This window comes from Anastrepha obliqua, chromosome 3, assembly GCF_027943255.1.
Source record: "Anastrepha obliqua isolate idAnaObli1 chromosome 3, idAnaObli1_1.0, whole genome shotgun sequence".
NCBI classification, from domain to species: Eukaryota; Metazoa; Arthropoda; class Insecta; order Diptera; family Tephritidae; genus Anastrepha; species Anastrepha obliqua.
In genome coordinates, this window is record NC_072894.1 from 39,446,583 (window position 1) to 39,472,874 (window position 26,292).

Here is a 26,292-nt window from a genome sequence, read left to right on the forward strand (position 1 = left end):
ACTTCCGTGCTTACCAAAATTTGAAGAATATGCCGAACAATAGTTTGTTTACAAAGTTCTTGCGTGCACACATACACACTCTATCTCAAAGATGGTGGCAAGTAAGCAGTTGACAGTTGTATTCAATTATTTTTTTAATTATCACAGGTGCGGTTTGTTTGAATAAGATATTTCAGGTATATGGGCTCACATTCTTTAAAACTAATCAGCTCTGCTACTTGCCTTTAAGTAGATTTTAGTTTTACCAACCCATTTGAATCTGTTTCAATCCAATGTTAATGTTAGTTAATATAAACCACTACATTTTGCTAAAAAATATTCTCTTTACAAAACTCCTTTTTATTCAGATTTTCCCCAATAGCCGGCTCTATGTTATTGGGACGGCCCGGATTTATATCCGACAAGAGCAGTCGCTTTAGCAGCATTCGCAAAACATTTACGGAAAATTTGATGCTGTTACAACAGCACCAACAATAATACTTCCCTTTAATATAAGTAGCATTAAGCTATAGGAGGAATGGCATCTGTTTTCCAAACGAAAATGCTTGCCATTCTGAAAGTAGCAGCAGTAGTGACAGTCAGGCTGCAAGTCAAAAATTAAAGATTGTTAAAAAATGTTAGAAAAAGCTTAATTCTGTTGCAAGACGTAATAAACATGTACTTGTATGGGTTCCAGGAAACCGCGGTGATTAAAGAAATGAAATTGCCGATGATTTGGCCAACTGCGGATCAGTGGTTACCCCACAGGTATGAGAGCCAATAATCGGAATCAGTTTTACAGGATCATGAATTGGATCAGCGATTATGTATGCAATTTATATCAGGAGCGATGGTCCAGTCAAAAACTCTGCGGAACTGCAAAATATTTTATGACAAGTCTGAACAGAAAACTGCCGAACTTTCTTCTAAAATTTGGAAGAAAAGACGTTCGGTTGATGGTCGGTATTACTACAAGACACGATTCATGGGGTCAGCATATGACCACCATTGCAATCATTGAGGACCCAATGTGCCTGTCTTGCTTGTAGGAGGCGGATAGCACTCAGCATTTTCTCTGCAAGTGTGCTACCTTTACTAGAGCAAGGCTACAAATTTTGAGTAACGATGTCATGAGAACGAGTAATATTCGTTCTCTCAAGCTGGAGAATATTTTCTGATTTGCCAAGAATCTGGAAAATGCGCACAAGACGAGCTCTCTATCTCTATTCTATTCTATCTATTTCACTATTTTACTTCTCTCCTTTCCTCCTTCACTATCTATCCTTTTACTTGGCACAGCTTTGAAGACTATGAGCTTTTTATCAGTTACCGATCTCTTGGTCGCCGTAGTCGAATGGGTTGGTGCGTGACTATCATTCGAAATCAAGAGGGAACGTAGGTTCAAATTTCGGTGAAACACCAAGATGAAGAAAAAGTTTTGTCTTATAGCGGTCGCCCCTCGACAGGCAATGGTAAACCTTCGAGTGTATTTCTGCCCTGAAAAAGCTCCTCATAAAAAATATCTGCCGTTCGGAGTCGGTTTGAAACTGTAGGTCCCTCCATTTGAGGAACAACATCAAGACGCACACCACACATAAGAGGAGGAGATCGGTAAACACCCAAAAAGGGTGTACGCACCAATTATATATATATATATATATATATATATATATATATATATATATATTACACATCAGAAAGTACCGGGAATGTTTAAATAAAACAAAACAGAGTTAAATTTATGTTATCTCCTTTAAAATATGACCGGCAACACACATGTGCCAACGTTTAACCCAGCCCTTCATGCGCCTCTGGTAGGCCGACGAAGGGATGGCCTTCAGCTCCTTCGTCGCATTCTCTTTGATCTCCTTTATTGACTGAAATCTCGTTCCACAAAGTGGTAACTTGAACTTGGGAAACAAAAAGAAGTCGCACGGGGCCATATCAGGTGAATACGGTGCTTGCACGATGGTATTTACTTGGTGTTTGTTCAAAAAATCCAGCACAATTTGGGCTCAGTGCGATGGCGCGTTATCATCATGCAAAATCCAAGAATTGTTTGCCCATATTTCCGGCCGGCCAGGCAGGCACTAATGGTCCGATGGCGCTAAAAAGTGACAGATGTGTGTCTTAAAGTCCTACCAACATAAGAAAAGAGTATGGACCGGTTCCCACGTGTGCGGTTCGTTTCAATTAAACATTCCTGGTACTTTTTGATCATAGGGTATTCTCTCGGTGCTTCTTGGCTCACCTTTTTCGAATTTCCAAATGTTCCCCCTTTACAACAAAGACGATTAACGTATTTAATTGTACCACATGCATATCCATTTATATTTCTACTATTAATATTTATTTCTGTCAAGTATTACAAAAAATGTATCAGTTTGTTTTCTGATCAGCTTGTTGGTATGTTAATGAAACTACATATCTCTAAAGTATATCTAACAACTAATATCACAATTATTTAATTGATTTTGTGAATGCCAATGAAGTGAAAGTTGTGCGGCGCCAGCAAAACTGGATAATTCTAATAATGCCTTGATTTGTTTTTGTTTGTTATACATTGAACGCATTAAAAAGCAACAACCGTATTTACTGCTTATCTAATATTTCGAAGTCGCACACCAATGAAAAGTGATCCGAGGGATACTGGAAGCTCGGCGTGCGATTTTTGCCAACTTCGTCATCTTGGGGGAATTCCAGGCAATTTCGAATCTACAAAATATAAAATAAGTTATTAAATGAGCTTGTAACTATAACTGTATAATTAAGAAAAGAAGTAAAAAAAGCTAAATTCATAATAACATAACATAAAATTACAATACCTTTGTGGCGTATACAAATTTATTTATTTACCTTGAATTGCTCAGGTGAGTAGAAGACATAATCAATGGTGTGACACTCTTCGCCATCTTCACGTATTTTCCAAGTGGTATAAGGCGGCTCCCGCTGTATTGATTGAATCACTTTGTCATCGCAGTCATACTCCCCGCTTTCATCTCTCCTCTCCTTTGCCTCATTACCGTGCAACTCTTTGTCAGCCTTTCGCTCATTAGCGCTGTCATTATTACATTCATCACGTTTGGCTTTGACATCTGCATAGGCGCTGGCCAATTTCAATACCTCACCACTTAAAACTGTGGCATACACTGGCTCTGTGGGCTCGGCATTGAAGTCGCCGCAAATCAATACGGGAAGTTGACCAGCGAACTGTTTCACAAAACGCAACAAATCGCGTCCTTGCTCATTGCGCAGCTTCGATAGCAAGGAACCATGACGTGCTTTGAGATGAGTTGTGCACACACAGAATTCCTTACCAGTAGCCTTTACGACAAGATCAGCCACAATGGCTACTTGATTGCTTTGCACGCGCCACACCTCCAAAATGCGTGTATCGAAATTCTTTAGTTCGAATTTGTCGCGTTTGTAGAAGATGGCGCAACCGTCAGGTCCATTGTTCTCCTCAATATATAAGCATGGTGAATCGGGTTTTGGAAAGAATATGCCTTCATAGTTTTGTGTACCCAAAATATTTTGCAAAAATTTGAAATGGTCCACTTCCTATAAAATGTACAGAGCCGGAAGTTAATTAAAGTGCTGATATGTTAAGTGAAATGTTTCCATTTACTTGTAGGCAAATAATATCGGGATTGTTTTGTAGTATCTCCTGTACGATCAGAAATTTTCGATTTTCCCATGTTAAAGCCTCTTCTGGACAGCGCACGAAACCGTCGTTGTTTTGTCCCAAAGCTAAAAAAACATAAAAATACAAAACATATTTTAAAATGCAAGAATACAGTATAAAAAAAACTGGGCTCATGAATTCTACATTTTTTCACTCACAATTGACAAACAATTTGAATATCCTGTTTAGAACTTACTTTGTGATAAAATATTCCACTGCAGAACGCGTATATGATTGGGTAACTTCGAGGCCGCGTTATAGTCTGGAATGAACATAAAACGTAGAAAATCATTGTGATTATTATCAGCGCTGAATTCATAATCAACAACAGCAGCAGACACTCTCGAATTGTAGACGGCAGAATTTTTAAAAGAAAATTTTACATATTTTATGCAGGATTTTCGGTTGATGTATTATTCACAGATTTTTTACTTTTCTCCACATTCATATGCATGTATGTGTGTATGATTGAGAGCATGTGGGTGGAATTTTATGCAAATGTAAATATGCACATAAATATCTATGAAAAGCAAAACATATGGATATATACAATACATTCATACATACATAAAATACTAACAACTCAGTTAATGCTGTCTAGTCTTATTCCTAAATAATTTAGACCTTTACAAACCTCTGTCTACTGTGTTTAGCTTTAACGAACGCATTCCGTCAGTTACATCATTAGTCAGTGATGGCTTCACAAAGTATCTTGTCAGCAACTGTGGCTGATGAATGCCCCTCAAATGCTTGACGTGTTGCAACAGATCGGTTGTGCTTAAGCCTTTCGGTATTTCCAGATTGTCATCCTGAGAGTCGATGTTGTTGATTTTTGGTGCCGAATTGAAAGAGCCCATCCTAGAAAAAGAAGAGTTGAGGAAAAGTTCGTTAGTACAAAAGCTGAGTATTATTAGTATAGGAGTATAGTACATTAGTACATTTGATTGCGACAAACTTTCAATATTAACCAAAAATATTAGGTATTAATAAAAACAAAAAAAAATCATAAAAAAAGCATTTAGTTACAAAAAAATATTTAACATTTGATGCCATTTTTTTTACCAAAGGCAGTAACACAGCTGAGTGTAGTCATGTTCGGTAAAATATTTACATTGTTGGTCACTTTTCAGTGAAATTAATCACGAAAAACTAGTACTGGATTTTACAAAAACATACAAACATATGTGTGTGTGAATTCTCTTTTCTTTTCATCGGATAGTTACCGTTATAATCGAGTATGACTAAATTACAGAATTATCGCTTTTGGCTTGTTCCCTATGTTGATATTAAAGTGACATTCAACGTATTTTTCCCAACGAAATTGTGCTGGTTTTTCATGATTAGTGCTTAAAGAATTATTATTTTCGTAACTAAATTCAGAACAAATAGGGGCAGTGATTTTTCGTTTTTATTTTATTAATTCAAAAAATAAATTATGTAAGCAAATTGCAACAATAGCAACGCGGACCTTGGAAAATTAAAATAATAGTTTGGGGGAAGAGAAATCCAATATTTGTGTGTAAAATTTTTGCGCAAATGGTTTAAACTGTTCTATAGTCGACGTCGACCTTTAGCTTCTGAACGATGTTACGACTACTAACATGCCGGTCAATTTCGATTATTTTTGTGATTTTCTCGACATTTTTTTGAAGAGCAAAAATGCCTGAACGGAATGGACGAAACCAAAATTACACGAATTAGCTGTTACAGTATCGGCACCATAAACGCCATTCACAATTTTAGCGGCCTGTTTTGCATTTTCGTGTTTATCGAAAACAAAACTGTAAAATGTTACGAATTTTCTCTTTGTTAACTTCCATTGTTAACACCCTGTAACTCGCAACTGAAGGGAAGAAACAAAAAACAGCAAAATAATTTTTTTGAGTGTGAAATGTCGCCTTGACAACGAGCGTAAACTTTAAATTGTTTGATAGATACTTTACGAGATATCCATTACTAAAGACATCTACCGAGAAAATAATGACCTTCTTTTTCCCAAAATAATATGTATTTTAACCCTTTGCCCTCCGTTGTCGCCGTATTTGCGACATTGAAAAAGCTAACAGTAAATCCGCTGTCAGCTTAGCGACATGGTTGTTTTTCTGCCAAATGTTCAAGATTGTTGGTCTACTAGTGCAAATACCAAAATACCATTTCTGCTGATGTATTCACTAACAGCAGATTGAACCAATTATTTTGGATGTTACATTTAAAAACAGTTAATCAGCAACAAACAGACATCAGAACACGGATTCAATGGGTCAGTAATTTTATGGAATAATCAATTCAAAATTTGCGGAATATTATGTACCAGAGCAAGATATACTTACATATGTGTCGACGAATCGGTAATAAAATTCAAAGGTAAAATTAGTTTTATAACCTACAATCCAAATAAGCCTACAAAATGGGGCATACCCATATACGTTTTGGCTGACTCAGAAACTGGGTATATGTACAATACTCTCCCATATTATGGTAATAGTATTACCTCCGATAATCTTATAAAACATCAATTGCCTGTCAGTACTAGAATTCCATTGCAACTGTATAACAATTTATTGTCGAACGTACCAGATGCAGAAGGTTACCATATGTATACAGATAAATATTACATTAGCATTCTCCTGGCGGAAGAATTATTACAAATGAAATGCCATCTAACAGCTACAAACAATCGCAAGGGCATACTTGATCCAATAAAGAAACCCAAATTCGGTGAAAATAAATCGATCGCTTTCAAAAAGGGAAGAACGAGGATTTTGTCTTTGAAAGATAAAAGGGTGGTTACGCTAATACGCACCAGTAATAGCGCAAAATTCATTACAAAAACTAGATTTATAAGAGGAGGTGAACAACAAAAGCCAAAAATTGTTGTTAACTACGCGGCTTCAATGGGTGGTGTTGATTGCGCTGATCAATACGCATCATCATATTGCTTTCTAAGAAAATCTCCTCCACCGCGAGATGTTCTTTTGAGGAATGGAGATGTCTGCAATAAATGCATACATTTTATATAAGTGTGTAAAAAAAGCAAGAAAGAAAAACCTCTGCCCCATGCGAAGTTCGTCAAAAGATTAGTCGATCAACTTGTAGGTGAATTCCGCGAAGATCGATCAAGACCTTCCACTTCAGCAACTGAAGCAAGATTGGACAAAAAACTGCACACATTGCGAAAAGGCAAGAAAAGAGATTGTATTGTTTGTTCTAATAGACAGGAAAAGGACAAAGACGCGAAACTTCGGAATACTGTGATACTTGTCCCGGTAAACCGCGAATGCATATGGGCAATTGTTTCGAAAGATATCACACTTTAAGAAATTTTAAGTCCTAAAATTACATCGTAGGTATGTACTTGTAACTAATATAGTGCTTGAATTGCTTATAGCCTCTATGCATTACTCAGCTGGAGTGCAAAGGGTTAATAGAGGACACAGACTTAAAACAGTTTGAGTTACGACAATTGAGTTACGTGAGCATAAGTTTATAACAAAAACTACATTTGTAAAGATATAGAGACTTAATCTATTTGCAACGCCGAAGCTATTACTGATCTATGCCCTTTTAAAAATGACTACTAGGGCCATATGATTCGAGATTAATTTGGTTCCCTACGTGCCAAATGTATAATAATGCCAAGAAGATCGTACGGCATGCCATTCCACACCTTTAAAGTATCACTTTATTCGCACTTATTTTTATCCTAAAATAATTGGGTCTTCTTTACCAGAACGACGCGGACTTAAAACCCATCGCACGTCCTATCAGCAGGATTCCTATGTTCTATACTATTACAATAAAACAATATTACTTTATTAGAGCAAAATTAGGTCCGATCTGCACCATTGTGACGGATTCGGTTCGGTCCCGGTCCGGTTAAATATTAGCTCGTACGAAACAATTTATGCGTTTATGCTATCGGTAACATCTGATTGGACAACGTAAGCAATATTTTGATTGAAGTATTGAGCTGTGTGCACAACAGGTGCCGCATTCGCTAACAACAATTTTATCAGCAACATTTAGAGCGCTTTCGAAAGAATAAAGTGAATTTCGTGCGTCGATTCATCACTATAGGAGAAACTTGGGTCTATCACCATGATCCTAAATAAAAACTAGAGGTTAAAAAGGGACGCGAACCTGGTACTTCCGCTCTGAAACGAGTTTGTTTTCAGAAGTCGGCCAAGAAGATGTTTGAGTCAGTTTTTTTTTTTGGGATGCGAAGGGAATTTTGTTTGTGGATTACTTGCAAACTGGAAAAATAATAAATTTTGAATATTACAGCAAGCTTTCACACCAGCTGCAGGAAAAATTTGGTGAAAAAAACACAGTTTGCAAAAGAAAAAAAATTATTTTCCATCAGAACGATGCACCGTTCCACAAGAGCATTTTAACAATCGTTTCCACGACAGCCGGTTCTACGTTACCGAAACGACCCGGATTTATATCCGGTCAAGGACTGTCTGTCACTCCAGCAGCATTCCCCGAATGTAAGTATGGGGAATGTTTATGCTGCTACAACAACAACAGCATTTTAACAATGGCTGATATTTATGAATTTAAGTTCGAATCGTTGGGGCATCTATCGTATTCACCAGATTGTGGACTATCTATCTTCTATCTATCTCCAGACCTAAAAAAATGCATTCTTGGAAAGGATTTTCATTGAAATGCTGAGCAGTGGAAGCATATTTTGCGGCCCCTTCGATGGAATTCATAATTGAAAACTCACTGGAATAAGTGTATTGATGCTCAGTGAGACTATACTAAATAATATATAAGCTGATGGCCTTGCCGCTAATGCTTTATAATCATTGTGACTGTAATTCATTACTTTTCCAATTTTAAATAAAAAAAAAAAAAAATAAATAAACTGTATTTCAAACTATAAAAATGTGTTTTTCATATCGAACCACAATAATTATTGAACAACCTAGTATATACATACTCCATGCATCTTAAATCGTTCAACTTTGGTTTTATTGAACAAAAATTCAAACTTCTTGCAAATGTTCGACTGTTGATTAATGTAATTCATCTGTAAATGTTAATAATTCATTTGGACACACACATACTTATAAATATACATATCTAAATAAAATATACTTACAACGCCTTTCGTAAAAATAAAGCTGCCATAAATACACTATGGTTATGCCTTAAGCTCATTATTTCTCTAAAGAAAGTATTACAAAACCAAAGTATTACAAATCAATTATAATAGTATATTCAAATGCTTAATGAATGAATACAGGGTTTTTAAAGTTTGAGCTTTTTTTAACTTTAAACTAAACACTTATTATAAATGAGAACTCGTCATCTATTTATGGATGTATTTACATAGGTATGCCTAGTAGAGGGTATAGCACTTGTGGAAAGTAAATCAATTGCAATATTTGATCTTGTAGGCCAAAATCATTTAAACAATGCGATGTTGTTGCTCTGCTATCCCATAGAAATATCAAAATTTGCTTATAAAATAAAATATTGTTTATAAAATAAAATTTTGTTTATAAAATAACATTTTGTTTATAAAATAACATTTTGTTTATAAAATAAAAACTAAAGACTTTTCCAATAACAGGTGTTATCTATCGCTATCGAGAGATAATTAACTAGTTTTTATGGCCGAAATTGGATGGTATTGATCTGGACAACGTTTGTTTTCAACAAGACGGTGCCACGTATCACACAAGCAACGAAACCATTTATCTTTTACGGGAAAACTTTCCGGACCGAGCTATCTCTCGAAGAGGTGATCACAATTGGCCACCGACATCTTGTGATTTAACACCTTGTGACTTTTTTCTTTGGGGCCACGTGAAAGAGAAGGTCTACGCCAACAGCCCAGGGTCGATTCAAGACCTCAACGATGGAATTCGCGAGGTTATCGAGGACATAGAGCAGCCACTTTGCAATTCGGTTATGGAAAATTTCATGAAAAAGAAATTGCCCAGTAATCGTGGCCGTGGTGGTCATTTGCCTGATGTTATTTTCCAACATTTCAGAATAAGATTTATAAATATTTAAAATAGTTTTGGATGATTTTAGAAATAGTTTTGCCATATCACTTTGTTGCACTGTGCAATAGACAAAAAACAAAAAACAACTTTGCTACAATTTCTTGATATCGTAATCTGTTGAAAATAAGCACATTCCCCTTTACAGCAGCGATATTTTCAATTGACCAGTCAGGACAAACATGCACTGGTGTTTTTCTGTCTTGTGTCGAACCAATCGACTCAAATTTTTCTGTTTAACATTTTTGTTCCAGGCTCTGTTAGACGATTACAATTTCACAGATCCTCCATATTTGTAGTGGATTTTAAGTATTTTTATACGGTCTTTGACTGAAATCGAACTCATTTAGTAAATCGCATATTGTATCTATCTGATAAAAGAAAGGCCAATGAACCGCCACAGCTTTTTAAACAAAATACAGCCAAAACATAAAATCGAACTTCAAATACCCTGAACTATTGTGATTTAATGACTATTAAAGCAAACTAAAAAAATATTTTAAATATCTTACGTGTCATATAAAAACTGGTCAAAAATATATCCATCACTTTAAATTATATTGCAACAAGAAATTAAGCGCTAAATTCGATTCGGACCATACTTTAAACATATAATATAGGGTGATCAATTAAGAGGAGTTTTTTCATTTGCGTTTTTTTTACAGATCGCGCGCGAGTTGTGGCAAACTGTCATCGTGGATTTGTTGAACAGCGTTTGGCATTTCATCATGGAAAGACTCACACTGCAACAACGTCTACAAATTGTTCAACTGTATTATGAAAATCAGCGTTCTGTGCCATACAGCTCGTGAAACAATGACTTTATTGAGAAGTCATTTCGGAGAGCAGCTGATTTCACGTTTAGGACCTGTGAGTTGGCCACCAAGATCTTGTGATATCACACCTTTGGACTTTTTTCTTTAGGGATTCGTGAAGTCCAAGGTCTATGCTGATAAACCAGCTACGATTGAAGCTCTGGAAGCCAACATTACGCGTGTTATTCACGACATACCAGTCGAAATGCTCGAACGAGTGATTGAAAATTGAACCTTCAGAATGGACCACCTTAAGCGTAGTTGCGGCCAACATTTGAATGAAGTCATATTCAAAAAGTAAATGTCAAAGAATGTCCTTTCAAATGATAAATAAAGGTTTTGAACATAATTTACATTTTTGTTTTTTTTTTTAACTATTGAAAAAAGCACCTCATGATTGATCACCCTATATAACCGTATGGTAGAATTTTATTTGGACTAGCTGCTATTGTTTGGAATCAACGAAAAATGAAAGCACTTTTCCCAATATTTATTATATCCACGCTCAAATTTCATTTTACTAAAATGTGCGCGGGTATAAAAAGTTCGGCCGGACCGAATTTAGCACTCCCTTACTTGTTTTTTTTTTAATGAGCGGGAGTTTATGAATTTACCAGTTCAGTGCATTTTAATGGTTTACTGACTCTCGATTTCTGTTTTTTGTTTTTCCAAATGTAATACTTGTTTATGGTTTGTTTGGTATTTTTTATATGTTACAAAAACCAGTTTCAATTACATTTAATTATGGAAAAAAATGTAACATTGACTATAACAAAAACTAAGCTGCGTTATATTTGGAAGATTCTGCATCATTTCACTCAACTCCCACGATTCTCCCTTGAATAACTTTGTGAAAACAAAACAAGTCAGCTTAAAGCTTAAATGGGTAATTACACGGGCCGACGCGTTTAAACAAGCTAAATTCAAATTAGGTGGCTCAGGTTGCCAAAATATTTGAGGGGTTACATTATTGTTGTTGTAGCCGTTTATCAAGCGAGCCCGGCGTAGTCACCGATCGTCGTCGTCAATCTCGTCTAACGGTAGGCCCAAGAAACATGCTGTTTCGACAGGGTGAGCCCAAAGGGAGAGAGGTATTAGGTGAGTGGGTTTAAGGTGGCACGTAAATAGGTGGTCGTGCGGTGTATCTTCCCATGCTGGATTTATGTTGAATATGTCAAGACCGATTGTGAATAGATGGGAGTTTAACCTAAACCAATATACTGAAAAGAGCTCTGCAAAGATGACGCGACTCCCACGAAGCAGTTGAAGCACTTCGTCTAGGGTGAGTGGTAATTAAAGAATCCCAATGAATGCCGTTTATAACCTATGGTAAGAGAATACCGATAAATGCCGTCTATAGCCCGTCTATAAACTAATAGGTCCAGTGGGTATTGTGTAAGGTCCTGGACCTCGTAAGTTAAATCGAAGAGATATTTCTTGGTGCCCCTGGAGGTGACTTAGCCTCCATCAAATGCCTGCAGCGGATCTATAACCTGCTGTGCTGTGACTCCAGCAGCAATCCCCATACATGTATGGCTTGTTTATGCTCCTAAAAATACCAACAACATAATGAGGGAAATGGTCTAAAGCAGGAAATATTAACATAAGCTGCCATGTTGTACTATTATATATATTTACAGATATATATAGTTGGCACGTACACCCTTTTGGGGTGATAAGATAAGCATAGGTATAGTAAAATAGTCACGTTTTCATCCAAATACATTAGGAACCATTAGCGATGAAGTCTTATCTTCCTTATAATGTAAACATACGACGTGAGACGACGGTAGAATCAGAACGAATTTCACTGCCAGAGGAACCTGCAGGCTTTTTATATAATTTTATATTTTATCCTAGGTACGATGGCTAAGCGATCTAGAGTTGATACGTTAGATAGTGACAGTTCTGACGAATATTACTTTGAATCTGCTAAGACGGAAGATGACGGCATTACTTCGTCAAGTAGAAGTGAAATCCGTTTTTGATTTTTTGAAAAATTTTTCTTGTGTTAAATGAAACCTTAGTTTTTATAACGTTCAACGTATTTATTTTTTTTACTGCGCACTCCAATACCTCTCGCCCTCAGCGGCTCCGTCAAATATCATATTAATCGACAATTTCGTAATAGGTTTTTGAATATTGAGGATAAAGAAATGTAAATACATATTACTTTAAAATAAAAGTGACTTCAGACACTTAAAAGTATACACCAAAATACAAAATTATTATTTTTTAATTAAATTATAAGTTTTTAAATAAGTCGACTTAGCTCTTTTTAACTTAACAACTGTAATAAACATAGCTTTTAGAATTTATTACTATCAATTCAGAAATAAAACTCAGCCGTTTTGCGGAAACCAAATATATTTTTGAAATATTCTAAACTAAAATTCATAAATTCTTTTAGTTTTGATATTCAAAGTTTTGCCGGCTTCTTTATTTATTTCTACTACTTCAACTATTCGCCTAACACAAAATAAAAAACAAATGCCATAATACTGCGAAGGTGTATTGGTAATGTGTCAATGGAGAATGTCTGCAAACCTGAAATTCGTATACAAACAAACACTTCAACAAGGCAGCGTCAATGAGTTGGGAAAATCCCAGCAGCTATTTGTATTGAATGCGGGTTTAGAATTAAAATAAATAAAAAAATTTGTTTGAATGCTGTTTACTTATGAATAAAATGTCAGTTTTGGCCGGTCAATTCATTAAGTGTTTAAGCGATGCAAAAGTTATATAAAAAATTGTTGTTTCTTGTTCAATAGTTAGCAGTTAAATTCCCCATACCTATGCTATTTAATTTCTAAACTCATATTTACCTAGTTAGCATCACTTTTTGCAAATAAGATTTCCGATCATTTTTGCAAGGCGTTTTATTGGCGGGTTTTATTTGCATAGCTTGCTCCATTTTCACTAAAAGTTTTAATCGATTTTGTTTGCTTAAAAACACGATTTTAAATTTTTTTATAGATATAACGAAATTCACTTTCACTATGCCAAACAATAATTGTTGCCTTAAAAATAATTTCCGTTGTTTTTACCCGCAAACACAATTTCTGCGTTATTTACTGAAATTAGATAGAGTTCTAAACGAAATTCAAAGATTTATTGGCGTTGATGATTTAGTTAAGTATTCTTAAACATTTGACCAAACCGTTCTTGGAAGCGGCTTTGATGAAACTGACTCGAATCTAAAAGTGACTTATTAGAAGTGAAACTGGTATTTCAATAAGTATTTAACAGCTATTTCGTTGAATTCGAAATCGTTTCGGTTTTGATTCTCACGTGTGCGAAACAACAATGAGAACGCGGTTGACATCTTATTTCGAGTTTACTCGTACCTCAGCGCCATGCCGGACAGAACGAATTGAGTGATGCTGTCTTTTCATTTTCGTTCAGATTATTTTTTTACGTAGAATATGTTCCTTGTAAAGCTTTTTTGCTGTATTTCCATATTCTTCGTATTGTTTGAATAACTTTGGGTGGCTATACAAATATGTACATATATACATACGTACAGTGGTGGCCAAAACATCAGGCAACTATTGCCCTATAATTTTTTAGTTCATTTTGGAAAATTTGGAAAATTTAAAGTAAAATTAGGGCTAGAATTTAGTATAATGTCTATCGCTTTGGAAAAAACGGTAAAAAGGGGGTGATAGAGGAGTGTATCCCCATCTTAAAACTGAAAACAGAACCTGCCGGAGGCTTATAGTTTTTAAGTAATTTAATGTTAAAGTTCTATAATTTAGCGAAAAGTTGGTGTTGCCATACACCTGAAATGAAAACGAAGTTCGCACGCAGGGATGTTCAGTGGAAGGTTCATTGTAAAACTGCAGTATTTTTTGCTGTAATTTAAAGTTGAGAAATAAATTTGAAAATAAAAACATACAACTCATTTAAACTTAAAAACAATGATGTTAAGCGTATCACAAAAAATAATAAAGTAATTAAAATTAAATTAAATTAATTAACACAGTATTTTTGCGTGGAACTCTTTATCGCGTAGGCGGCCTTCGGCCGCGCTTCAAAAAAATAACCCGCATCAGTCCAACTCCGGCTACGCAATCCACAGTATTTTTGCGTAGAACTCCTTTTCGCATGGGCGGCCTTCGGCCGCGCTTCAAAAAAATAACCCTCATCAGTCCAACTCCGGCTACGCAATGCACAGTATTTTTGCGTAAAACTCCTTTCCGTGTTAAAACCATTGAACCCAAAATTAAAACGTCATATGCGTGTATGTAGTAAGCAGGCACAATAACCCCCATTCCCATCATTAACACTAAACTCAAGTACTTAATTTTTGTTTTCATTTGCAGGCATCCGGCAACACCATACTGTTGTAATTCCAATCTTCTTCTTATTCGCGCTTAAAATTGGAATGTGATTGCATAGGCAAATGTATTTGCATTTAATTTTAATAGATATAATTAGAATATTAGCATAAAAATCGGTAAAAACACGCGTGTGAGTGTATATTTGGTGATTTATAGTGAAATGTTAAAAAATATAGAGTGTAATGTGGCAAATTATAGTGATGTTCCCAAGGGCATTTTGAATGTAAATAATTAAAAAATTATTATTTCCCGATTAATTTAAAGTTATAAAGAGTGTTCCTTAACACCTCACTAACATCTCCACCAAGTTTCATTAAAAAAAACATTATAGTTTGCCAGAAATTCCAAAATAGACATTGTTTTAAATTCCAGCCAAAATTAGTTTAGACTGGTATGCCTACTTGGGCAATACTGCTGTTTCCGTGTCGCCGCAATTTAATGGCGGATTCGTATAGAACTCGACAAAAGAAAACGAAATGAATGAGTAAAATTTTTTGATATCTCGCTTAGTTTTCGAGATATTAAATAAAAAATAATAATATTGTAATAATTTTTTCTTCAGTTTCGATAGAATTCGGCGAGATAAGACAAAATATAGGAGTAAAATTTTTCGATATCTCGTTTAGTTTTCGAAAAAATAACCCGCATCAGTCCAACTCCGGCTACGCAATCCACAGTATTTTTGCGTAGTACTTCTTTTCGCGTGGGCCGCCTTTGGCCGCGCTTCAAAAAAATAACCCTCATCAGTCCAATTCCGGCTACACAATCCACAGTATTTTTGCATAGAACTGATTTCCGTGTTAAAACCATTGAACCCAAAATTAAAACATCATATGCGTGTATGTAGTAAGGAGGTACAAAAACCCCCATCCCCAACATTAACACTAAACTTACTTTTTTTTTATTCAATATCTCGAAAACTAAGCGAGATATCAAAAAATTTTACTCCTTCATTTCGTTTTCTTTTGTCGAGTTCTAAAAGAATCCGCCATAAGATTGCGGCGCCACGGAAACAGCAGAATCCCCCCTACTTGTATTTAATTTATCCAAATTAAGCAAATTATAAATTGTTTATAGGCAATGAAAAATGCGTGGGCACAACAAATGCAACTCTCGACAATAGTTGCAAGCAATCTAGCGGTATTTTACTGTTACTTTTAGCTGTGTTGATACTGGAAGATCTAATATCATTATTTTTTACGGAATTTGTCTAACCATAGCAACACGATTTACTGGATTTATATTCGGAATAGTCAAATGTGAAATAGAGTCCCGGAAAGCGATGAATGCTGATTTTTGAAGAGCAAGCACAAAAAAGGATGTCTATAAAATGTAATACATACAAAAGTACGATTTCGAGAATAATTAATACGCTCATTAAACAATTTCATAAAAAAAATTTTTAATTGTAAATAAATTCTAAGGAAAGAGTCTGTCGTTTACCGAGGTGGTCAGCAATACAATGTACAGCGATTGATTGAAAAGTAATGAGCCTTATTTTTTTTAAGCAGTTTTACTAAACCTTTTGGCTTATACAACTAATATTCTTCAAAAAAGGGCCCTTGAGCGTCAATACACCGCTGGTAGCGGTCCTTCCACTGCAGGAAACAGTTTTTAAGCTCATCCGCCGGAATCGCGTTCAATTCGGCTGCCACAGTTTTTTGGATCGCCTCGATGGAGTCGAAACGCCTCCCCTTCAGCTTTATTTTCAGGCGTGGGAAGAAGAAGAAGTCCGGAGGGGACAGGTCTGGGCTGTAGGAAGGGTGGGGAAGCGCCGGAACCCCCATCTTGGCCATTGCAGAAGTGCAGAGGAAGGCGATGTGCGCCGGCGCATTGTCGTGATGAACAGATCGCTGTTCGTCTTCGACGTCCTCCCGGCCTTCCTTGAACGACTTGTGCCACCGTTTTACCTGGGCACTGGACAGAGATTGGTCCCCGTAAGCCTCCTTGAGTAGCCCAATGGTTTCGGCACTCGTTTTGTTTAGCTTTACGCAAAATTTGATTGAGTAACGTTGCTCCAAAGATCGCTGCATTTTCGACACTGCAAAATCCTAACACACTTTTAAAGCAGCTTTCACGCGTGGAGCGATGTTGACTGCACCGCTGTTTCCAGTGAACTGGGACCGGTTTCTGATGGAAGGGGAAGGTCCAACGATAATTTTCCCCCACCAGCCGATTCGGTTGACCGCTTGGCAGACGCTCCGCGCGGGAAGGCTCATTACTTTTCAATCAAACCCTGTAAGCCAAAGAAAAAATACCTTGTCAAGCTAAGGTTTCGTTCCCATTACAATTGGTCATGGACTGTCATTCCAGCAGCATACATGTATAGAGAATGTGCATGTACAACAATAGCAACAATTGTCACCTGGATAGTACAACAGGCTAATAAAAACCTAAAATTTAACCGCCGCGGATCATTAAACATTTAATTTTGTAAATATCGAGGAGAACTGTCCATATGCGCTTGTTAAAAGCTTCATTACGAAATTGTCGCCCAGCACAAAAAGACAAATTAAAGCTGTGAAAGGCGAATTAGAGCGTTTAATCGCATCTGGATTAGCCAATTGGTAAATGGAAAACTGTTCTCTTCAGTGATGTGTCCAAATTTAATTTAATAAGCAGCGATGGAATGTATAATGTGCGAAGGCCAGTTCACAAGAGCGATATGATCTTCGTTTTTATAAAAAAACAGAAATGCCCCGTGAAGGTACTACATATAGTATATCGTCCCCTTAGTATAACAATAGCTCATAGGCTATTATTTTTTTATTGAATTTTTGGATTCTTCATCGTCGATTTTATATGTGGTCAAAATTTTGTTAAATTCTAGTTCCACAAAGTGGGTCAAAACGTCAGTCAAAAAATAATAAATATTTACAGACATAACGAGATTTGAGTGAGAGCTACTTTCGACAAAAAGTTTGAAATTCATTTTCTCAAAACATCAAAAAATGTATAGGCTATTTTAATACTAAGGGGATGATATGTAAAGGTGCGATGTTGCTTTTCAGCAAGCATAGCTGAGTCATTATGTTAATTTAATGGAATTAGGGGCGAATACAGTAAAAAATTATTTTAGAGACTTTTATGTCAATCGCAGTCCTCATATCTCGACCCGATTGGAAGATGGTCAATAGGCGAATATATCACTGTAGCATAAGAAATGACAATGATCTCTTCAATAAACTTCAAGAAGCTTGGCAATCTACTCCGATGTAAACCATCGATATTTCAATTGCATCAATGCCAAGACGATGTGGAGCAGTATTAAAAAATCAAGGGTCTCGCTACGAATAAATGAAACAGTAATAATATATAAATAAGTAATTGGCGCTGACACACTTTTTAGGTGTTAGGCCGAGCTCCTCTTCCTCCTATTTGTGGTGTGCGTCTTGATGTCGTTCCAAAAATGGAGAACGAAATATTAGTTTAAAATAATTTTCATTTTGTTTTCAAAAAGTTGTATTTGTTTTGTCCACGCATTTAATTATTTGGGGGGTTTAAATTAAACTATATTAATTTTACTTTCAATCAACATTCTATCAAATTGAACTAAACAAATTTGTGATTACTCCTTAATAGGACTATAGTTGCATATGGTTTGGCCGCCACTGTATACTTGGCATTTGGGTACGTACGCACCTATGTACATACGTTTACACATTTATAAACGTAAGTTTTTTTTTTGTTTGGAAGCATTCATTTCGTTTGTTTTCTGCAAGAGTATCATAACAAACATATGTATGTATATAATTTTTTAGTTAGGTATGCAGAAATTACCACTAGCTTTTTTTTTTATGCTGTGTAAAAAGTTCAAGGCGATATGAAGTGTTACGTCATTTAACGAGACTGTCGTAACTTTTACTTAGGGAGGCATAGTAAGTAAGTTGAAAACTTTAAAGCCATTTTTCTCAAATTTTTAATTTTTTAAGTTACGACGTTCTTGCACCAAATGAGCGATCTGGACAAAAGCCCTGCCAGTTAAGCAGGCCACAAACACTTAAGAAATCCTCAGAATCGGTTGAAAATTCGACAGATAGAAGTTATCAAAATTCTTGTTTTTCTTGAATGCCTGTGGAAAAGTTGACGATTTTTCCCATTTTTTTTTTAATTTCGAAGGGAATAGATGAGCGAAAAAAATGGGGACATTCATAATAAACACCTCCAAACATGACTATTATTTAATTTCCGCGCTCCATGTTTACTCGGCGGCAAACAACGTAAAATAAAAATTGCCAACCGATCCACAGTATGTGACGAAACGAATTTTAATTGATTGTTATGATTTGTTGCGTGTTTGTGGTCCGCATTAGAGACGCTGAATGAACCACATCATACATGCATACTTCGATATGGATATCAACACATACATACATACGTATGTTTATCTGTATAGCATGTCCGCATTTACAGATTCAACCCAAAAAACATATGCAATTATACAATACATATATACATACATACATACATAAGTACCATATGTAAATATACGATACAACAGTATATGTAACTATAATATAAAAACATAGTGTTTGTAGATAAAACTCATTGCCGTCTACATCCTCACCTAGCTTAAATCAAAGACCCCCACTGTTTATGCTTGATCTCTACCTAAGCGCATTGCCTTCATGAGCGCGTGGCCTCACTTTCTACAAAGTCCGATACTATAATCAGAAATATGCATATGTATTTACACATACATAGGTATGTACGCATATATCAATTTGTAAATACGTGACGCCCACTCATAGCTGTTAAAGCCTAGTCGATCTTTGTTTTGTTCTAGGGGTATATGACTCTTCGTCTTATTGGTTCTTTTGCTTGCAACTCTTTCGCTATAAATATAGGGTTATTCAATAGGTGCGCTTCAACTTTTTTCCGATAGGGAGGGCGAACGACGCAATATTTTTTTATTTTTCGCTTGTCATTTGTAAACTTCATTAGTATACATTTCATCATGGAACGCTACACACTTGAGCAACGATTGCAAATCGAGCAAATTTTTTATGAAAATAATCGTTCTGTTGCTGCTACTTTAAGAGCATTACGGCTATTTTACGGTCCATTGAACAAGCCGTCCCGTTTTGGGGTTATGTGAAGTTATTGGTCTACAGTAACAAGCCGGCGACGATTTGTGAGCTCAGAGCCAATATTGAACGCGAAATTGCTGGAATTTCGGCCGATTTATGCAAAAGAGTGGTCGAAAATTCGGTTCAACGATTGGACTTCGTAAAACGTGCACGCGGTGGTCATGCAAATAAATCGAATTTCATACTTAAATGTATATGTTCAAACTCGATAATAAAAAAAATTAGTTAAAAAAGTCAAACCATTTGTGTTTTATTCAAAAAAGTTCAAAAGTTGAAGCGCTCTTACTGAAAACCCCTTTATTATATTTACATAATTTTTATTTTGGTTTTGACTCTAGAAAGTAACAACAACACAATTGGGCGACGCGCCAAAATTTGCTCGTATTTTTCTAGAGGAACAAATTCACAGAAGAATCTGCATAGCATTTACATATGTATGTATGTACATACATACATATATGAATACATAAATATGTATGAATGTCCGATATGCACATATGCATGAAGTTTAGCTCCTAATGGCTACGCGCGATCAATTGAATTTTTTGCTGACTGGTTTGTGTAGTCATTTTTCAAATTTGCATCAATCACATACAGTTTGTCAAGAATGACTTTTGACATAAAAAATAAATTTAATTTTTCGACTTCATTAGCAAAAAATATCACTCTTTATTTAGAACTCTTATTTAGGCTTTTTGTACTGCTTCATATTTATGCACAGGATTTAAAGGGAATTGATAGAAAAAAACAACAAAAACAAATAGCACACTATTTCGACACTGTCAATAAACTGTTTTTACATTTTGCTTTTTCAATTTCTTTAGAATGCGTTGCGCGATTAACTACGATTTACCGTTATCTCTGCTTTGCAATGATCACTTTGATGCTTTCGTTTTACAATTCAGTGAAACATTTTTGCTTTATTCAAATTTAAATATTCTGTCTTTAAAATGTCTGGCAAAATATTATCCTTTGATATTACGCAATTATTATACTATTATAACCACTGGGGGAAAAGTGTTCAGGAATTGTCTGAAATGTTTTCGGTAACACGTCAGATAGTTTATAATGTTATAAATCGAGCGGATAAGAGTGTAAATCAGAGCAAAAACGTGCAGATGGGACTAAAACCAAAATTACTGGACGTACAGAACGCTTGATGATCCGAAAATTGGATCAAAACCCGAGAATTTCCTTCAGAACACTTGCAAAGGAGCTTAATGAGGAGTGTGGTAATGTTGTCTCTCCATACTGCACCACAAATATCCATCGAGAGCAGCACGCAAAAAATCATTGCTGTCTGCACAAAATGTAAGAAAATCAAATTTGTAGGCCTTTTTGAAGAAAAGAGTCCGGAAAAGACATTCACAGAATACAGCAGCATAAAAAACTGCAATAATGGATGAATGGCAGAATACACCGGACGTATACGACATGAACAAATTGGTCCATTCCATGAAAAAGCGCCTGCAAAATGTTATTGAAGCTAACGGTTATCATACCAAATATTAAGTTAATCAGAAACGTTCGTAACGTATTCACATTATGTATTTAATATAAAAGCCTGTGTTAGAGTTTGTAAAAACAGTTTATTAGCAGTGTGTTATTTGTTTTTGTTGCTTTAGATGTTATTTTTTCAAAGAATTTGAAGTTTTGTTTTGTTAATCCCCTTTAAATGCTGTGCATAAATATGAAGTAGTACAAAAAAGGATTCAAAGATAAATAAAGACTGCTATTTTTTACTAATGAACCCGAAAACCTGAATTTATTTTCCATGTCAAAAGTCATTCTTAACAAACAGACAATTCAGAGTAAAATGCAACGATTATGTGACTCATGAATATGAAATTGAAGCTGGTGTCCCTCAAGGCAGTGTACTAGGCCCAATTTTGTATTTAATTTATACTTCTGATCTGCCCGAGTGCGATAGTTTGACTATATCTACATTCGCTGACGACACCGCTGTGCTTAGTTCTCAAAATGATCCGTCTCTGGCATCTAGAGAGCTGAATAAATATCTCAGACTTTTAGAAAAGTGGCTGAAAAAATGGAGAATAAAAGTGAACGAAATAAAAAGAAAACATGTCACATTTTCGCTTAGAAGAGGATACTGTGCTTCGGTTACCCTTAACAACGTATGCATAATATGAGAAATGTTATTGTTAAAAAACAATGCTTAACAAGTCTTATCAGCAGAATATTATCAGCTCAATTACTTTGTGTTTATGTTCTGTTGGTTAGGGTGATCGGGCATAAGGCTTGATGGGTGGTCCAAGTTAAAAAATTACATTAACCCTCCATTGGGCACCTTTTTTAAAACCTTTGGTTGAGCACTCGGGTCTGGCCTTTTTTCACCCTGTTCAAGGATCACTTTAAAGAGGTTATATTCATAAATCGATAGAAAATTAAGTTTTAGGAAGCTCCCGGGAAGCTTAATTCGTTATCAATAATAGAAATACAAAATAAAAAAGACTGGCGTCATAAAAATGTTTTTGATGGCGCCACTTTTTACTGAGTTAGTGCGTTGGAAGTTACATCCCTCGCTGACTTCCAGTGAAAGCTTGGTGGCATTCGGTTCAGTGGAAGCGAAGTTATTGCGTCTAAAGTGTCAGTATGTTTGTGTCATCGCTCCAAAAATGAGTTTCGAGCATAGAGCTAATCCCAAATTTTGTTTTAAAATCAGTAAAACGTTTATCGAAACATTTGAATTGACGAAAAAAGTTTATGGCGATGATTGTATATCTCGTGCCAGAGTTCATGAGTGGTTTAAACGTTTCAGAGATAGTTGTGAGGACATAAATGACAATGAACATACGGACCCGCCCAAAATCAGTAATCAACTCCATCGAAATTGTTCGTTAATTTATCAAAAATTAACCGAAATCGTCGTTGAAATTCGTGAATATCTACGACACATCGATTTATCGCATTTTTACTGGAAATTTGGGCTTACGAAAGGTCTGTGCACGTTTCATTCTGCACAAGTTAACTGAGGACCAAAAATTGCTCAGAATTCAACATTCGAAAGACCTCATTAAAGAGACCAGAAAAGACAAGAAATGCCTTTACAACGTTTTAACTGATGTTGAAACATGGTGTTTCCAACATGAACTAAGCGTCAAATGGAAGGCTCCAGACGAGCCACCACCCAAAAAACCGCGTTTAGAGAAGTAAAAAATCAAGTCGATGCTCATTTGTTTTTACGATTCAAAAGAAATTGGCTACAAGGAGTTCAACGGGACACGCCGTCAATGCAACTTTCTATCTTGGGGTTTTGAAGCGTTTGTTGCATCGCATTCGTCGAATTCGCCCTGAATACCGCGAAGGAGGACGCTGGCGCTTATTGCATATAATGCATCATCTCATCGACCCACTCTTGTAACTGATTTTTTTTATTAGAAATCGCATTTTAACTATCAATCACTCACCGTATTCACCTGATATGTGACTTCTATCTATTCGGAAAATTGCATTTGGCCATGAAACTAAAACGTTTTGCGTCCGTAGAGGACATCCAAAATGCTTGTACCGACATCCTGAAGGACCTTTCGGTCAATGACAAGAAACACTCTTCCGAAAAGTCTTTAGATTGCGCAAAACAGTGTTCGAGGCTAGAGGGGACTATTTTGAATAAATAAACTCGAATTTATCAGAACAAGCTCCTATCGTTTCTATTTTAGATAAGCCTTATTTATTTTGGACTTCACCTTGAAATTAAATAAACAAATTTAACCAAATTTAAATAAGATTCTTTTTTGGTCGCAGATCTGTAAAAGTGCGCCATTTCAGTGCGAAGCCCAAGATGTGATAAATTCCGATTTTTTCGATCTCCTTATAATTCTAGATATTGAATTATTAGATAAAAGATTCTGCGGAAGATTTTTTTGACCTTTGATTTTTGGATTCTTTTATTTCAGTATTTTCAAAAAAATTATTTTGCGTTTTTTTGATAATACTGAAATCCAAAAGAATATTCCGCAAAATCTTTCTCTCAAAGTATGTGCTAGCAGAGGAAGAGGAAGGCCTCCTCTGCGCTGGAAAGATCAGGTGGAGAAGGACTTCGCTTCACTTGGTATGTAACACTGGCGCTAGTTAGCACGAGAAAGAAACGACTGGCGCGCCTTGTTAAACTCGGTCAAAATCACGCAGAAGAATCAAGAAGAAGAAGAAATAAAAGAAAATATATATATGTGCAAAAATAACTGTTTTCCATTAGAAATAATCATCATTATATGTATGTTATTGTGAGGAATTTATTCCTCTGCCCAAAGCTGTATGTACTAGACCTAAATTCTTGCCTATAAATTTCACTTATAGTTTTATTTATAGAGAACTCTGACCTATCGATATACAGGCATATGTACGAGTACACAAGTGTAACATTCATAGGAATGACTAACAAATAATTGATCCAGTTAGCCTTACCTTGGTATGGGCACCGCGACTCGTCGACGCGTGAATGTGCGTGACGTCACAATAAGGCGCGACGACTTGAGTAAAAATTCCATATTGCAGTCAACTTGTATGCGTTTATCTGGCCTACGTGTGAGTTTTTGCACAATCTGATTGCCTTAATTCGAAATATTAATTAAGGCTCTTAATGTCGCAATTTATTATTATTATTTTATTCCAAAAAACTACATCAACTTCATTTAATTTGAATGAAATTTTAATTTTGTTAATGTGGTGATCATCAAATATTATATATACCACAAATTATTATTTTCTCATATGTATACTAAAATATCACACGATAACACAATTATTTCTTTACTTTTGTACTTATAACGATTAGTTGGCTTTTAAAAAGTACTTGAGCGACGTTTTATAGACATTGATAATATCATTATGTCAAAAAGTTTCAGTTTTAGCAAATGATCCTAGAAAAGAAAAAATCAAAAAAAATATAATATTAAATTAATGAATATAAAAACCGTCTATGGTATAGGTTTGCGACTGTAGTGTTTTGCAAGCGTGTTAGCCTATATTGTGTTAGCAGCAACAGTAGTCTTAATTAGTTGCATGGAATTGCAATCAACGCCAAGTGTAAACAAAATCACGAATATCTCAGTGGATAGGTTTAACTGACAAATATTGTACATGCAGTGGATATATAAAATATTTAAAATTAATAAAAATTTATAAAATTTGTAAAAATTTAAAATTAAATATATGAGCAGGCGATATTTTAAATGCGTGCAGAATGATATTCGACAACTAAATACTTTTTCTATTAAAATCAGATAAAGAATGGACACGAAAGCAACTAGTCGTTTGTGTTTACTCATCACTTGCATAAAAGTAACTGTAAAAAAAATTAGTACACCTATTCATAAAGTTTATTGTCATTATTAACTTTAACTGGCATATTCACTTTTCGTAACTTCTATGCATTCTTCAAAATGTTTTCGGTTAAGTGTGAGCTGGCGGAGAGAATTGTGCACAAAATGCAAGAAAATGGTCACTTGTCGTACACTGCCATAACAAAAACTTTAAATAGTCCAAAAATTACGGTAACTTATGTGTTACAAAAGTTTTACTAAACCCTTAGTGACTTAATGAATGTCGGAAAGTGGAGGAAAAACAGGCTTTGCGTCGCAGTCACAATCCAAAGAAGTTGTGTCATTATACCGAAAAACATCTTGTCTTTCACTTCGAGATACTGCAAAAATGGTTTATAGGTCGAAAAGTTACGCCCAAAAATTGAGCAAAAGTGAAGGTTTACGATCATATAGTATAAAAGGATTGTAGAACACAAGCGAAATTATAAACCAAATATGAGTGCTAAAGCACGTACGTAAAAATTATACAGTCAAGACATCCATAAGTATGGCTGTGTGGTTATGGACGAGGAAACATACGACAAAGCCGATTTTAAGCAGATTCATGGCGCTGAATTGTATACTGCAACGAAGAGAGGAGAAGTCCCAGGTACATTTAAGCTAAAAATGTTGGAGATGTTCCATAAAAAATATTTGGTTTGACAAGCGATCTGCCGATCAAAAGCAAAACGTTCGTTACCACGGGCACTATAAATCTATAAATAAAAAAATTTATATGAAGAAGTCTTTGCAAAAACTTTTGCTGCCATACATAAAACAACATATAGACTCAAATCTGTTCTGATCCGATTTAGCATCGTGCCATTATAGCCGTCTTGCTATGAATTGGTATGAAAACCGCGGGGAACAAATATTGTTCAAAAGTACCACAACCCTGTCCACAATTGCGACCCATTAAAAAATATTGGGCAATCGTAAAAAAAAATTGCTAAAAACAAAAAAAAAAACCAAATTAAAAATGAGCAGCAGTTTAAAATGAATTGGCAGCGAGCGGCAGATACCGTAACAAAAGCTGATG

General features: G+C 35.5%; 1 protein-coding gene across 12 annotated transcripts in view; it reads right to left on the bottom strand.

Annotated features, from left to right (window-relative positions):
* Window positions 1-2,279: 2,279 nt before the first annotated feature.
* Window positions 2,280-26,292, bottom strand: part of LOC129240818 (nocturnin) — a 69,466-nt gene continuing 45,453 nt past the window's right edge. For 9 of the 12 annotated variants that reach the window (XM_054876828.1, XM_054876830.1, XM_054876826.1 and 6 more), the window contains 5 exons: window positions 4,299-4,522; window positions 3,861-3,926; window positions 3,608-3,729; window positions 2,836-3,540; window positions 2,280-2,694 (listed from right to left, as the gene is read on the bottom strand). In XM_054876828.1, coding sequence (XP_054732803.1) covers window positions 2,572-2,694; window positions 2,836-3,540; window positions 3,608-3,729; window positions 3,861-3,926; window positions 4,299-4,522 — 1,240 coding nt within the window. In that variant the 3' untranslated portion in view covers window positions 2,280-2,571. Of the gene's footprint in view, window positions 2,695-2,835; window positions 3,541-3,607; window positions 3,730-3,860; window positions 3,927-4,298; window positions 4,523-8,774; window positions 8,796-13,324; window positions 13,448-24,357; window positions 24,813-26,292 lie in introns of those variants that run through there. The other 3 variants (XM_054876821.1, XM_054876820.1, XM_054876831.1) reach the window with 3 other exon arrangements.